This window comes from Nerophis lumbriciformis, linkage group LG04 (genome assembly GCF_033978685.3).
Source record: "Nerophis lumbriciformis linkage group LG04, RoL_Nlum_v2.1, whole genome shotgun sequence".
In the NCBI taxonomy this organism is placed as follows: Eukaryota; Metazoa; Chordata; class Actinopteri; order Syngnathiformes; family Syngnathidae; genus Nerophis; species Nerophis lumbriciformis.
In genome coordinates, this window is record NC_084551.2 from 67,557,901 (window position 1) to 67,570,974 (window position 13,074).

Genomic DNA, 13,074 nt, shown 5'->3' on the forward strand with positions numbered 1-13,074 from the left:
TGTTTGGGCTGTGAGGAACCAGAAGTTATTTAAATACAGCACTGAAATAGTGAAAAACTATTGAGATGATTTAATTCATGTAAAATATTGAAAGAGATCTAAAATCATTTAAGTTACTCACATGCGTTTTTATGATACTGTAATTTATTTTTACATTATTCATATTTTATAGTTTTTTTTAATGAATGGAAACTTGTAAATATGAGCCATCGAACACATGAATGGCAATAATATGTACGCTGTTGTGTTCAGTAGCGGGTTAAAGTTATGTCATATTTGTGCTTTAAACATCCATCCATCCATGCATTTTCTACCGCTTGTCCCTTTTTGGGTTCGCGGGGGGTGCTGGAGCCTGGACAAGTCGCCACCTCATTGCAGGGCCAACACAGATAGACAGACAACATTCACAGACTAGGGACCATTTAGTGTTACCAATCAAACATGTCTGAGGTATATTATGGTGAAGTTCATTGTGCAAATATTTAACTTTTCACAGCTTTAATAGCACGAGGAAGAGTCATAAATGTGCTCAGTGGCCATTAATAAAGTGCTTAATTGAGAAAGCAAACAATATAATGTCTTCCTGTGGAGAAGGGGGGGGGGGGGGGGGGGGTCAAGCAGACCTCCTCCATCATGTTGGCTGCATGCCAGAAGCTGCAAGTGGAATACATTTATGTGACAGTGAACATGTTTTTACCCCCTGTGCTGCGTTCAGGGACACTGATTTGGCAGCTTCTGTGTTGAGAAAAAGAATGAAGTGTTAAAAAAATGGGAGTTTGATTCATGATGACAGGATGAAAGTCATGTACGGTATTCTTATTCATCAGATTAATACATGCATGAATAGAATAAGTCACACAAAAACACAGAATTGTTGTTTTTAGTGCAGAGTGTGGGGAACGGGGCAAGGGGTAAGTTTTGTAAAGTTTGAAAAAAAAGAAAAGAAAAGTAGGTTATAAAAAAAAAAAAAAGATGTAATTGAATCAAATTATACGGGGGAATTTTTTTTAAATTATTTTTATTTTTATTTTTATTTATTTTTTCAGACATGTATCCCGTGCACACGAGAAACTTTTTATAAAGTTATTAAAAAAAATAAATAAATAATAATAATAATAAAAAAATAAATAATAATAATAATATTTTTATTTTTTAGAACTTTATAAAAAGTTTCTCATGCGCACGAGATACATGTCTTAAAATACAATAAAAATAAAAATAAATTATAAAAAAAATAAAAATCCCCCCATGTCCCTTTAGGGGCTCCGTAAAATTAAGATTGTCTGACACGTTGTTTTTTGTTTTTTTTATCAATCCAACAAAACAATACAAAACAATACCATAATAATGCAATCAGGGCCGGCCCGTGGCATAGGCCGTATAGGCAAATGCTAAGGGCGCCGTCCATCAGGGGGCGCCACGCCAGTGCCACAAATGTTGGAGAAAAAAAAAAAAAAAAAAAGTTGGTACTATTATTTCTAAATACAAAAAATAATCCCACGTTAATTAAAATGCAAAGTAAAGCCTATTTAATAGAAATATTATTTGTTACAACATTACGCCCCCCTCCACCCCCCGCACGGTGCGCCCCCTCCCTTCCCGTATCATGACTCTTTTTGGACGTCACCACATCAAAAAATCAACACAAGATGTCAAAACGGCCAAAACTGTCAGGTGCCCAGGGAAGAAAAAAGAGAAAAGAAGAGGAAGAGAAACGAGAAAAGACAGAGGTAGCAGGTAGGTAACGTTAGCCTACATGAAATTATTTGTCTGTTACAGAATGTGATAGTAACCTGGCTTTTTAGCATTAAGCTAATGTTACATGATTCGGCAATTGCTAATCAATAAATAGCTAGTTCTGTTTTAACGTCGGGTTAATATTGTGGAGGGGGCTAAATTGTTATGGAAAATAATAATGTAACGTTAGGTAATTACAGTACTCCCACCCAGGGGCGCCGAAAAGGGGGGGGTAAAGGAGACAGATTCTAGGGGCCCATGATGGAGGGGGGCCCAGAGAGGCCCCTAATGATGATGAAATTATAATACAGAAAAAATAATGACACTGTGTTGGGGGACCTGTAAAGATTCTTTTCATGGGGCCCAAAATCCCTAGCGACGCCCCTGCTCCCACCTTACATTCCTCAGGGACATTTGTATTAGATCTTTTAAGCAGGTGTTTTTTGTTTACATTGTTATTGCCTTCTGGTTAGCTAATGTTTGCCCTGCAGGTAATAGTCACTTTTCCACCCCTTTATATATTAGGTATAGTTGTAAGTAAAAAAAAAAAGGTCAAAGACAAAGCTATTCGGTTTCTTGTGAGTATATACACTTCACTGCCGATGTGGGGGGGCGCCACCTAAAATCTTGCCTAGGGCGCCAGATTGGTTAGGGCCGGGCCTGAATGCAATTCCAATTCCAAAACCAAACCCGACCCAGCAACACTCAGAACTGCAATAAACAGAGCAATTGAGAGGAGACACAAACATGACAAAGAAAAATCTAAAAGTAGTGAAACAAAAATGAATATTATCAACAACAATATCAATATTAGTAACAATTTCAACATAGCAGTGATTAAAAATCCCTCATTGACATTATCATTAGACATTTATAAAAAAAAAAAAAGCTTGACAACACTGTGTCCAATATTTTCCACAAAGATAAAATAAGTCATATTTTTGGTTCATTTAATAGTTCAAACAAATTAAAAATAATAACGTTTGAAAAATGCTAAATGGTTTGTTGCACCTGGATCGCAAACTGAGCTTTGAACGCGTCACTCAACACAGACGTCATCATGACGTCATTTGTGTTTACCTTTCAAGGTTGAGGTGACAGAAGAAAGGTAACAACGCAATGAAGTCGCTTTGTGCGTCTCGTTGGCCATCACTGCGGTGCGTTCAAAGACCCTCGGATAAAGTTGGAAAAGGAGGTGTCGCTAGTTTTTAAAGGGGAGACTCAATCGACAGGAGATGCAATATAATACTAATAAAAGTTCGACTGATAATAATGGGAATTAGAACGTTACACACTAAAGTAAAAGAAAACGTGACATATTTAGGTGAATAATGACAATGGTATGATATGAGAGTGCGGGAATACGACCATATCACACCAGTTCTCAAATCCCTTCACTGGCTTCCTGTTCCACTCAGGATTGAATACAAAGTCTCCCTACTAACCCACCAGTGCCTCCATGGAAATGCCACCCTCTACCTCAAAGAATCCTCCACACGACACCCCCGCTCTGGACAGGCTAACCTCCTCCAACCTCCGAGGACAAAGCTACGGACAATGGGAGACCGGGCTTTCTGCTCCGCCGCTCCCAGTCTGTGGAACGCTCTCCCTGACCACCTGAGGGCACCACAGACTGTGGATGCTTTCAAAAAAGGCTTAAAAACCCTTCTTTTTAAAAAAAGCCTCTTTTTTTAAGATATATGCATAGTAGTTCTGGCTATTTTTATTTTTATTAATTTTTATTATCTTTTTATTTAATTTTTGTATTTTTTTTTAATACACTGTAGCACTTTGAGGTTGTTTACTCAATGTAAAATGCTTTTTACAAATAAAATCTATTATTATTATTATTATTATTAAAGATATTATTTTGGCCACTTTATGTTGAATTTGTTGGCACTATTTTGTAAAAAAAAAAACTGCTTTTTTTTTTTTTAGACAAAACCAAATTTAGGGGGGTTTATCTTGACATGTTCAAAGTGTGAATTTTTGGGCCCCTAACGACCCAATCCCAATTCCCGGGGTGACGATTTGATTCCCAATCGATTCTTGATTCAAAACCGATTCTCGCAATCGGTATATAACATACTTGTCAACCCTCCCGAATTTTCCGGGAGACTCCCTAAATTCAGCACCTCTCCCGAAAACCTCCCGGGACAAATGTTCTCCCGAAAATCTCCCGATTTTCAGCCGGAGCTGGAGGCCACGCCCCCTCCAGCTCCATGCGGACCTGAGTGAGGACAGCCTTTTTTCACGACGGGAGGACAACAGGGTGACAAGAACTAAATCATCCAGACTAGAGATACATTGTATTATTATGTTTATCTTACCTAAAAATAAATAGATATTTATTAATTAAAAAAAAAAAAAAAAAAAACGAAATACATTTTTACTATATTTTGCTAAAAACATCAAAATTAATTGTATTTTTATTTATTTTTTTCTGACTTCTTATTACATCCAGCTATAGAATTTTACATTAAAATAAACATATTTGAAATAATTAATTTTAAATTATCATAATAATTCATTTAAAATGACCATATTTAATTATTAAAATAATTGCTTGTTTATCAACAACTTTAGCATTTTATTCATTACATTTTGAAGATCTCAGAAGCCAAGTTATGTTATATTCCTTAATATTTATTTATGCAAGTTTGAAGTATCAATTATCCAAACACAGTTTTGTTTGCATATTTTCAGGATGTAGATATATATATATATATATATGTGTGTATGAAATACTTGACTTGGTGAATTCTAGCTGTCAATATACTCCTCCCCCCTAAACCACGCCCCCAACCACGCCCCGCCCCAACCACTAAGATGGACTGATACAAAGTGGAAAAGTGTTCTGTGGTCTGACGAGTCCACATTTCAAATTGTTTTTGGAAACTGTGGACGTCGTGTCCTCCGGACCAAAGAGGAAAAGAACCATCCGGATTGTTATAGGCGCAAAGTGTAAAAGCCAGCATGTGTGATGGTATGGGGGTGTATTAGTGGCCAAGACATGGGTAACTTACACATCTGTGAAGGCACCATTAATGCTGAAAGGTACATACAGGTTTTGGAGCAACACATGGACGTTACCATGGACGCCCCTGCTTATTTCAGCAAGACAATGCCGAGCCACGTGTTACATCAACGTGGCTTCATAGTAAAAGAGTGCAGGTACTAGACTGGCCTGCCTGTAGTCCAGACTTGTCTCCCATTGAAAATGTGTGGCGCATTATGAAGCCTAAAATAGCAGAAGGGAGACCCCCGGACTGTTGAACAACTTAAGCTGTACATCAAGCAAGAATGGGAAAGAATTCCACCTGAGAAGCTTCAAAAATGTGTCTCCTCAGTTCCCAAACCTTTACTGAGTGTTGTTAAAAGGAAAGGCCATGTAACACAGTGGTGAACATGCCCTTTCCCAACTACTTTGGCACGTGTTGCAGCCATGAAATTCTAAGTTAATTATTATTTGCAAAACAAAATAAAGTTTATGAGTTTGAACATCAAATATGTTGTCTTTGTAGCATATTCAATTGAATATGGGTTGAAAAGGATTTGCAAATCATTTTATTCCGTTTGTATTTACATCTAACACATACTTGCCAACCTTGAGACCTCCGATTTCGGGAGGTGGGGCGTGGGGGCGTGGTCGGAGGTGGGGCAGGGCGTGGTTAAGGGCGTGGTTAAGAGGGGAGGAGTATATTGACAGCTAGAATTCACCAAGTCAAGTATTTCATATATATATATATATATATATATATATATATATATATATATTAATATGTATATATATACATCCTGAAAATATGCAAACAAAACTGTGTTTAGATAATTGATACTTCAAACTTGCATAAATAAATATTAAGGAATATAACATAACTTGGCTTCTGAGAGCTTCAAAATGTAATGAATAAAATGCTAAAGTTGTTGATAAACAAACAATTATTTTAATAATTAAATATGGTCATTTTAAATGAATTATTATGATCATTTAAAATTAATTATTTCAAATATGTTTATTTTAATGTATAATTCTATGGCTGGATGTAATAAGGAGTCAGAAAAAACACAAATAAAAATACAATTAATTTTGATGTTTTTAGCAAAATATAGTAAAAATGTATTTAGTTTAAAAAAAAATAATTAATAAATATATTTATTTTTAGGTAAGATAAACATAATAATACAATTTATCTCTAGTCTGGATGATTTAGTTCTTGTCACCCTGTTGTCCTCCCGTCGTGAAAAAAGGCTGTCCTCACTCAGGTCCGCATGGAGCTGGAGGGGGCGTGGCCTCCAGCTCCGGCTGAAAATCGGGAGATTTTCGGGAGAATATTTGTCCCGGGAGGTTTTCCGGAGAGGCGCTGAATTTCGGGAGTCTCCCGGAAAATTCGGGAGGGTTGGCAAGTATGATCTAACACAATTTCCCTCATATGGAAACGGGGTTTGCATATATTTGTACCATGAATTGATTTACGTGGACCCAAGCTGAAAAACGTATTGGGGTGTTACCATTTAGTGGTCAATTGTACGGAATATGCACCGAACTGTGCAATGTACTAATAAAAGTTTCAATCAATCAATCAAAACACTGTTTTAACGGACTAAAGCGCCAAATAGCATTATGTCCGAGTGTCCCTGAACACACACACACACACGTGACGTAGCCAGAGCACTTACCCACCTCGTCCGCTAGATGTCAGTACACATCACTTACGGACACCCGAACCGGAAACACAACAACACGCCTCACATTTCTTCGGCGCCACAACAGAACCTTCTAGTGCCGCCGTCACTTTGAAAGCACTTCCTGGCGTGGAAGATGGAGGTGTCGGGTCCGCTCCTTTAGGCCTGGTACCGCTGGTTTCAACACCGGAACCCGAAAAGCAAAGGGCCGCCGGTACCGGACGAGCATGGGCAGACTGCGGAGGAGAGCGTGCGTGGGGCTCTTTCTCTTCGCTCTCTTCCTCTTCGGAACCATGATGGGACTCAGAACCCTCAAGACCGGCGACGGTTTATCAGATCTGGTTCCGAATCTGGAGCTCCCCGGGAAGCTGGACCGGCGCTCGGTGTCCTCGTCCTCCTCCTCCTCGCCGGGTCACCACGACACCAAATCCGCTTTGCCGAACTCCGGTCCGGAGGGAGCCATCTTCGACGACGTGCACATCTTCTACTACGTGTGGTACGGAACCCCGCGAGTGGACGGCAAGTTCGTGCACTGGGACCACGTCCTGGTGCCGCACTGGGACCCGAAGATCGCATCCAGCTACCCGAGGGGGAGACACCTGCCGCCCGAGGACATCGGCTCCAGTTTCTACCCCGAACTCGGATCCTACAGTTCTAGGGACCCGGACGTGCTGGAGTCCCACATGGAGCAGATAGCGGCTTCTGCTGCAGGTACAAACATATTCAGTCATCAATTCTGATTAGAAATGATCAATGATACATCTAATGCAAGGATTGTTGATTAAAACATTTATAGATCTGACTTCTAATAAATGTAAGAATAATAAACAGAACCAAAAAGGGGTTTAAAGTGGATTCAGCACCATGGACAGCTCTAAGTCCTGTTTGTGCAGATATACAGGTAAAAGCCAGTAAATTAGAATATTTAGAAAAACTTGATTTATTTCAGTAATTGCATTCAAAAGGTGTAACTTGTACATTATATTTATTCATTGCACACAGACTGATGCATTCAAATGTTTATTTCATTTAATTTTGATGATTTGAAGTGGCAACAAATGAAAATCCAAAATTGCGTGTGTCACAAAATTAGAATATTACTTAAGGCTAATACAAAAAAGGGATTTTTAGAAATGTTGGCCAACTGAAAAGTATGAAAATGAAAAATATGAGCATGTACAATACTCAATACTTGGTTGGAGCTCCTTTTGCCTCAATTACTGCGTTAATGCGGCGTGGCATGGAGTCGATGAGTTTCTGGCACTGCTCAGGTGTTATGAGAGCCCAGGTTGCTCTGATAGTGGCCTTCAACTCTTCTGCGTTTTTGGGTCTGGCATTCTGCATCTTCCTTTTCACAATACCCCACAGATTTTCTATGGGGCTAAGGTCAGGGGAGTTGGCGGGCCAATTTAGAACAGAAATACCATGGTCCGTAAACCAGGCACGGGTAGATTTTGCGCTGTGTGCAGGCGCCAAGTCCTGTTGGAACTTGAAATCTCCATCTCCATAGAGCAGGTCAGCAGCAGGAAGCATGAAGTGCTCTAAAACTTGCTGGTAGACGGCTGCGTTGACCCTGGATCTCAGGAAACAGAGTGGACCGACACCAGCAGATGACATGGCACCCCAAACCATCACTGATGGTGGAAACTTTACACTAGACTTCAGGCAACGTGGATCCTGTGCCTCTCCTGTCTTCCTCCAGACTCTGGGACCTCGATTTCCAAAGGAAATGCAAAATTTGCATGGTTGGGTGATGGTTTGGGGTGCCATGTCATCTGCTGGTGTCGGTCCACTCTGTTTCCTGAGATCCAGGGTCAACGCAGCCGTCTACCAGCAAGTTTTAGAGCACTTCATGCTTCCTGCTGCTGACCTGCTCTATGGAGATGGAGATTTCAAGTTCCAACAGGACTTGGCGCCTGCACACAGCGCAAAATCTACCCGTGCCTGGTTTACGGACCATGGTATTTCTCTTCTAAATTGGCCCGCCAACTCCCCTGACCTTAGCCCCATAGAAAATCTGTGGGGTATTGTGAAAAGGAAGATGCAGAATGCCAGACCCAAAAACGCAGAAGAGTTGAAGGCCACTATCAGAGCAACCTGGGCTCTCATAACACCTGAGCAGTGCCAGAAACTCATCGACTCCATGCCACGCCGCGTTAACGCAGTAATTGAGGCAAAAGGAGCTCCAACCAAGTATTGAGTATTGTACATGCTCATATTTTTCATTTTCATACTTTTCAGTTGGCCAACATTTCTAAAAATCCCTTTTTTGTATTAGCCTTAAGTAATATTCTAATTTTGTGACACACGGAATTTTGGATTTTCATTTGTTGCCACTTCAAATCATCAAAATGAAATGAAATAAACATTTGAATGCATCAGTCTGTGTGCAATGAATAAATATAATGTACAAGTTACACCTTTTGAATGCAATTACTGAAATAAATCAAGTTTTTCAAAATATTCTAATTTACTGGCTTTTACCTGTAAATGTATTTGACATACTTCTTAAGCTTGAAAAAATATTAATTTCACCTCAAATGTGCGTTCATTATTTTTCTTTAAAATAATCTATGAATCGTTTGTAATCGGAGCCAATGCAACAGTTGTAGCAACGGAATTGGGCGGTCTCCTGCTGGCCCCACTATGGACTGGACTCTCACTATTATGTTAGATCCACTATGGACTGGACTCTCACTATTATGTTAGATCTACTATGGACTGGTTATATTAGATCCACTATGTTCTGGACTCTCACACTATTATGTTAGATCCACTATGGACTGGACTCTCACTATTATGTTAGATCCACTATGGACTGGACTCTCACTATTATGTTAGATCCACTATGGACTGGTTATGTTAGATCCACTATGTTCTGGACTCTCACACTATTATGTTAGATCCACTATGGACTGGACTCTCACTATTATGTTAGATCCACTATGGACTAGACTCTCACTTTTATGTCAGATCCACTATGGACTGGACTCTCACACTATTATGTTAGATCCACTATGGACTGGACTTTCACCATATTATGTTAGATCCACTATGGACTGGACTCTCACTATTATGTTAGATCCACTATGGACTGGACACTCACTATTATGTTAGATCCACTATGGACTGGACTCTCACTATTATGTTAGATCCACTATGGACTGGACTCTCACACTATTATGTTAGATCCACTATGGACTGGACTCTCACTATTATGTTAGATCCACTATGGACTGGACTCTCACTATTATGTTAGATCCACTATGGACTAGACTCTCACTTTTATGTCAGATCCACTATGGACTGGACTCTGACAATATTATGTTAGATCCACTATGGACTGGACTCTCACTATTATGTTAGATCCACTATGGACTGGACTCTCACTATTATGTCAGATCCACTATGGACTGGACTCTCACTATTATGTTAGATCCACTATGGACTGGACTCTCACTATTATGTTAGATCCACTATGGACTTGACTCTCACTATTATGTTAGATCCAATATTGACAACATATGAACATCACACCCCCTCTCAATCCACATATTTTACAATCAAGCGAAACGCAAAAAAAAAAATGCAGCAAACAGTGAAATATGAACGTGAAGGGTAAAAAAAAAAAAAAAAAAAGCCAATTTACAATCTGATATATCTGACATATCACTAAGTTTTACAACTTTGTTGTAAAAATGTCCTTCCACATTTCCACACCCACATTTCAGGCTCTGGAAACACTCTGTGGAAACGCACCCCACCCACACTGTTCGGTGCCTCGTCTGAGCTGCTGTGACTTAGATTACCATAGTAACTAATTACATTACCATAGTAACTAACTAGATTACCATAGTAACTTGTATATCATGCAAAAGCGCAGATTCCAAGCATTGAAATACTTTGTATAGTTCAAGACTTACGGTCATTTGAAAACATCACTGCACATTAGAGATGTCCGATAACATCGGACTGCCGATATTATCGGCCGATAAATGCTTTAAAATGTAATATCGGAAATTATCGGTATCGGTTTCAAAAAGTAAAATGTATGACTTTCTAAAACGCCGCTGTGTACACGGAGCGCCAAAAAACCTTAAAGGCACTGCCTTTGCATGCCGGCCCAATCACATAATATCTATGGCTTCTCACACAGACAAGTGAATGCATTGCATACTTGGTCAACAGCCATACAGGTCACACTGAGGGTGGCCGTGTAAACAACTTTAACACTGTTACAAATATGCGCCACACTGTAAACCCACACCAAACAAGAATGACAAACACATCCGCACCGTAACACAACATAAACACAACAGAACAGAACAAATACCCAGAACCCCTTGCAGCACTAACTCTTCCAGGACGCTACAATATAGACCCCCCACCTCAACCTCTTCATTCTCTCTCAGGGAGAGCATGTCCCAAATTCCAAGCTGCTGTTTTGAGGCATGTTTAAAAAAAATAATGCACTTTGTGACTTCAATAATAAATATGGCAGTGCCATTTTGGCATTTTTTTTCCATAACTTGAGTTGATTTATTTGGGAAAACCTTGTTACATTGTTTAATGCATCACAAGAAAATTAGGCATAATAATGTGTTAATTCCACAACGGTATATATTGGTATCAGTTGATATCGGTAATTAAGAGTTGGACAATATCGGAATATCGGCAAAAAAGCCATTATCGGACATCTCTCCTGCACATCATAATGGCAGCTACAGTTTCCATCTTAAAGATCTAAAAACAAATGTGGGAATGTCCGGTGGGCCAGATTGAAAAGCTTAATTATCCCAAGTCTGTGCTACACCAACTCATGCTTGCAAGTTAAATATCTGCCTGCCACTTCAAGCATAACAATTAGCCGAAAGACAGCTCTTATCTCAAAACACTCTTAAGTTGAGGTGCCACTGTGTTAAGCTCCACCTAATCAAACACACTGCAAGTCTATGTCAAGTAAGTGATGTTGAAATATCAAATGTCAGTGTTACCGCGCTGACACAGGAGTCCTGGGATCATGTTCCAGCCTGGTGCCGTGGGGGAGGTGGTTGGTTATTGTACACCATGGCGTTATCTAACTTCCTGTCAAAATTGACAGATGGATGATGAGTACCAGGCCAGTCTGGTAAAAAACAATTCACTTAATTACACGCAAGAGCTAGAAAAAGGACAATACTGCAAAGTACCATAAGTGGTCCCAGCAAAAGAGGCACTGAGGATGACAACAGCCACACATTTTAAAAGTAGAATCGTCTTTAGGGCAGAGTTTTTCAACCTTTTTTGAGCCAATGCTCATTTTTTGCGTTGAAAAAATCCGCAGGCAGAAATCATTAAAAAACTAAACTCAGTTGACAGTAAAAAGTCGTTGTGGCAATTGTTGGATATGACTTTAAAGCATTGGCGTTGTTAGGCCTATTTTAGGGGGGCTCAAGCCCCCCTAAAATATTCTTAAGCCCCCCTAAATAATTTGCATACCTGCCAACTTTTGAAATCAGAAAAACCTAGTAGCCAGGGTCCAGGGGCCGCAGGCCCCGGTAGGTCCAGGGACAAAGTCCTGGTGGGGGGTTCAGGGAAGCCCCCCAACGCAAAATGATTATTAGCATTCAGACAGGTTAAAATGTTGCTAAAACCATCACTTTTCTATCAGTCACAGTGACTTTTCAAAACAAAAATATTACAGCAAAAATCATATGGGTTGATTGACATGTTTATTCTGTAAGCTAACTTCAATAGTTTGAAATTATTTTGACAGTTAATGCCAGTTATCCTGTCAACCTTTCACAAGACTTCAATTTGTTCATTGAAAGTATAAACACTTTTTACAGTAAACAAATGGTAAAACAGTACTAAACAATTCCATTAAAAAAAAAAATTGGTGTCATTATTAACTTTCTGTCCAAGCTTGTATAATCTACTGCCTTGTTCAATTGTAAAAAATATTCTGTGCCTAAAATTCACATTTCTATCACAATTATCATATCGTCATTGAAATATGGAACACAAATGGGGTACAGTTTTACATCGTCATAATCGGTGCTGCCGTCAGTCGACATGCTAAATGGTTCCGTCTTCATGACATCGGCGATACTTTTTGAGGATTCTGTTCCAAGACACTGAATAATGTTTGATGTTTTGGTTCGACCACATCCATATTTTTTGGCGATTTTCGAGTGGGGAAACATTTTCCGAAATAACTGTCCCATGTGATCATGCCAGTGCGATTGGAAGTCCATGCTCAATTATTGCCTCCGTAAATAAAACTTCGGCATTTATCACATCCAAAGAATCTGTTTGGGCGACGAAAAACGTTGAAAGTTTTCCACTTGTATCGCTAGCAACGGCATTAGACTTGTGTTTTTTTGTCCCAACGTGGTCTTTTACATGGCTAATTCCTCCGTGTCCGATCGAAAAATCTTGTCTGCACAAGGTGCAATTCGCGTAGTTTTCACCCTTTTTGGAACGGATAATTATTCCCGGATAGGCTTTTGAATATTCTTCACGGAATGACTGCGGTTTTCTTTTCGGTTTAAGACTCGTTTGCGATTTTTCTCCGGCTGATTCCATGATCGTTCGCTCGTTTGGAAACAATGGCAACTGGTGCCTCGTGCTTGGCAGCGGTGCTATAAATAGCCTCGCGCATTGGCATTC

The 13,074-nt window shown here is 39.6% G+C and overlaps 1 protein-coding gene across 1 annotated transcript in view; it reads left to right on the forward strand.

Annotated features, from left to right (window-relative positions):
* Positions 1–6,443: 6,443 nt before the first annotated feature.
* The window catches only part of maneal (mannosidase endo-alpha like), a 53,036-nt gene continuing 46,405 nt past the window's right edge, over positions 6,444–13,074 (forward strand). The window contains exon 1 of the mRNA XM_061958797.2: positions 6,444–7,134. Coding sequence (XP_061814781.2) covers positions 6,651–7,134 — 484 coding nt within the window. The 5' untranslated portion in view covers positions 6,444–6,650. The remainder of the gene's footprint in view (positions 7,135–13,074) is intronic.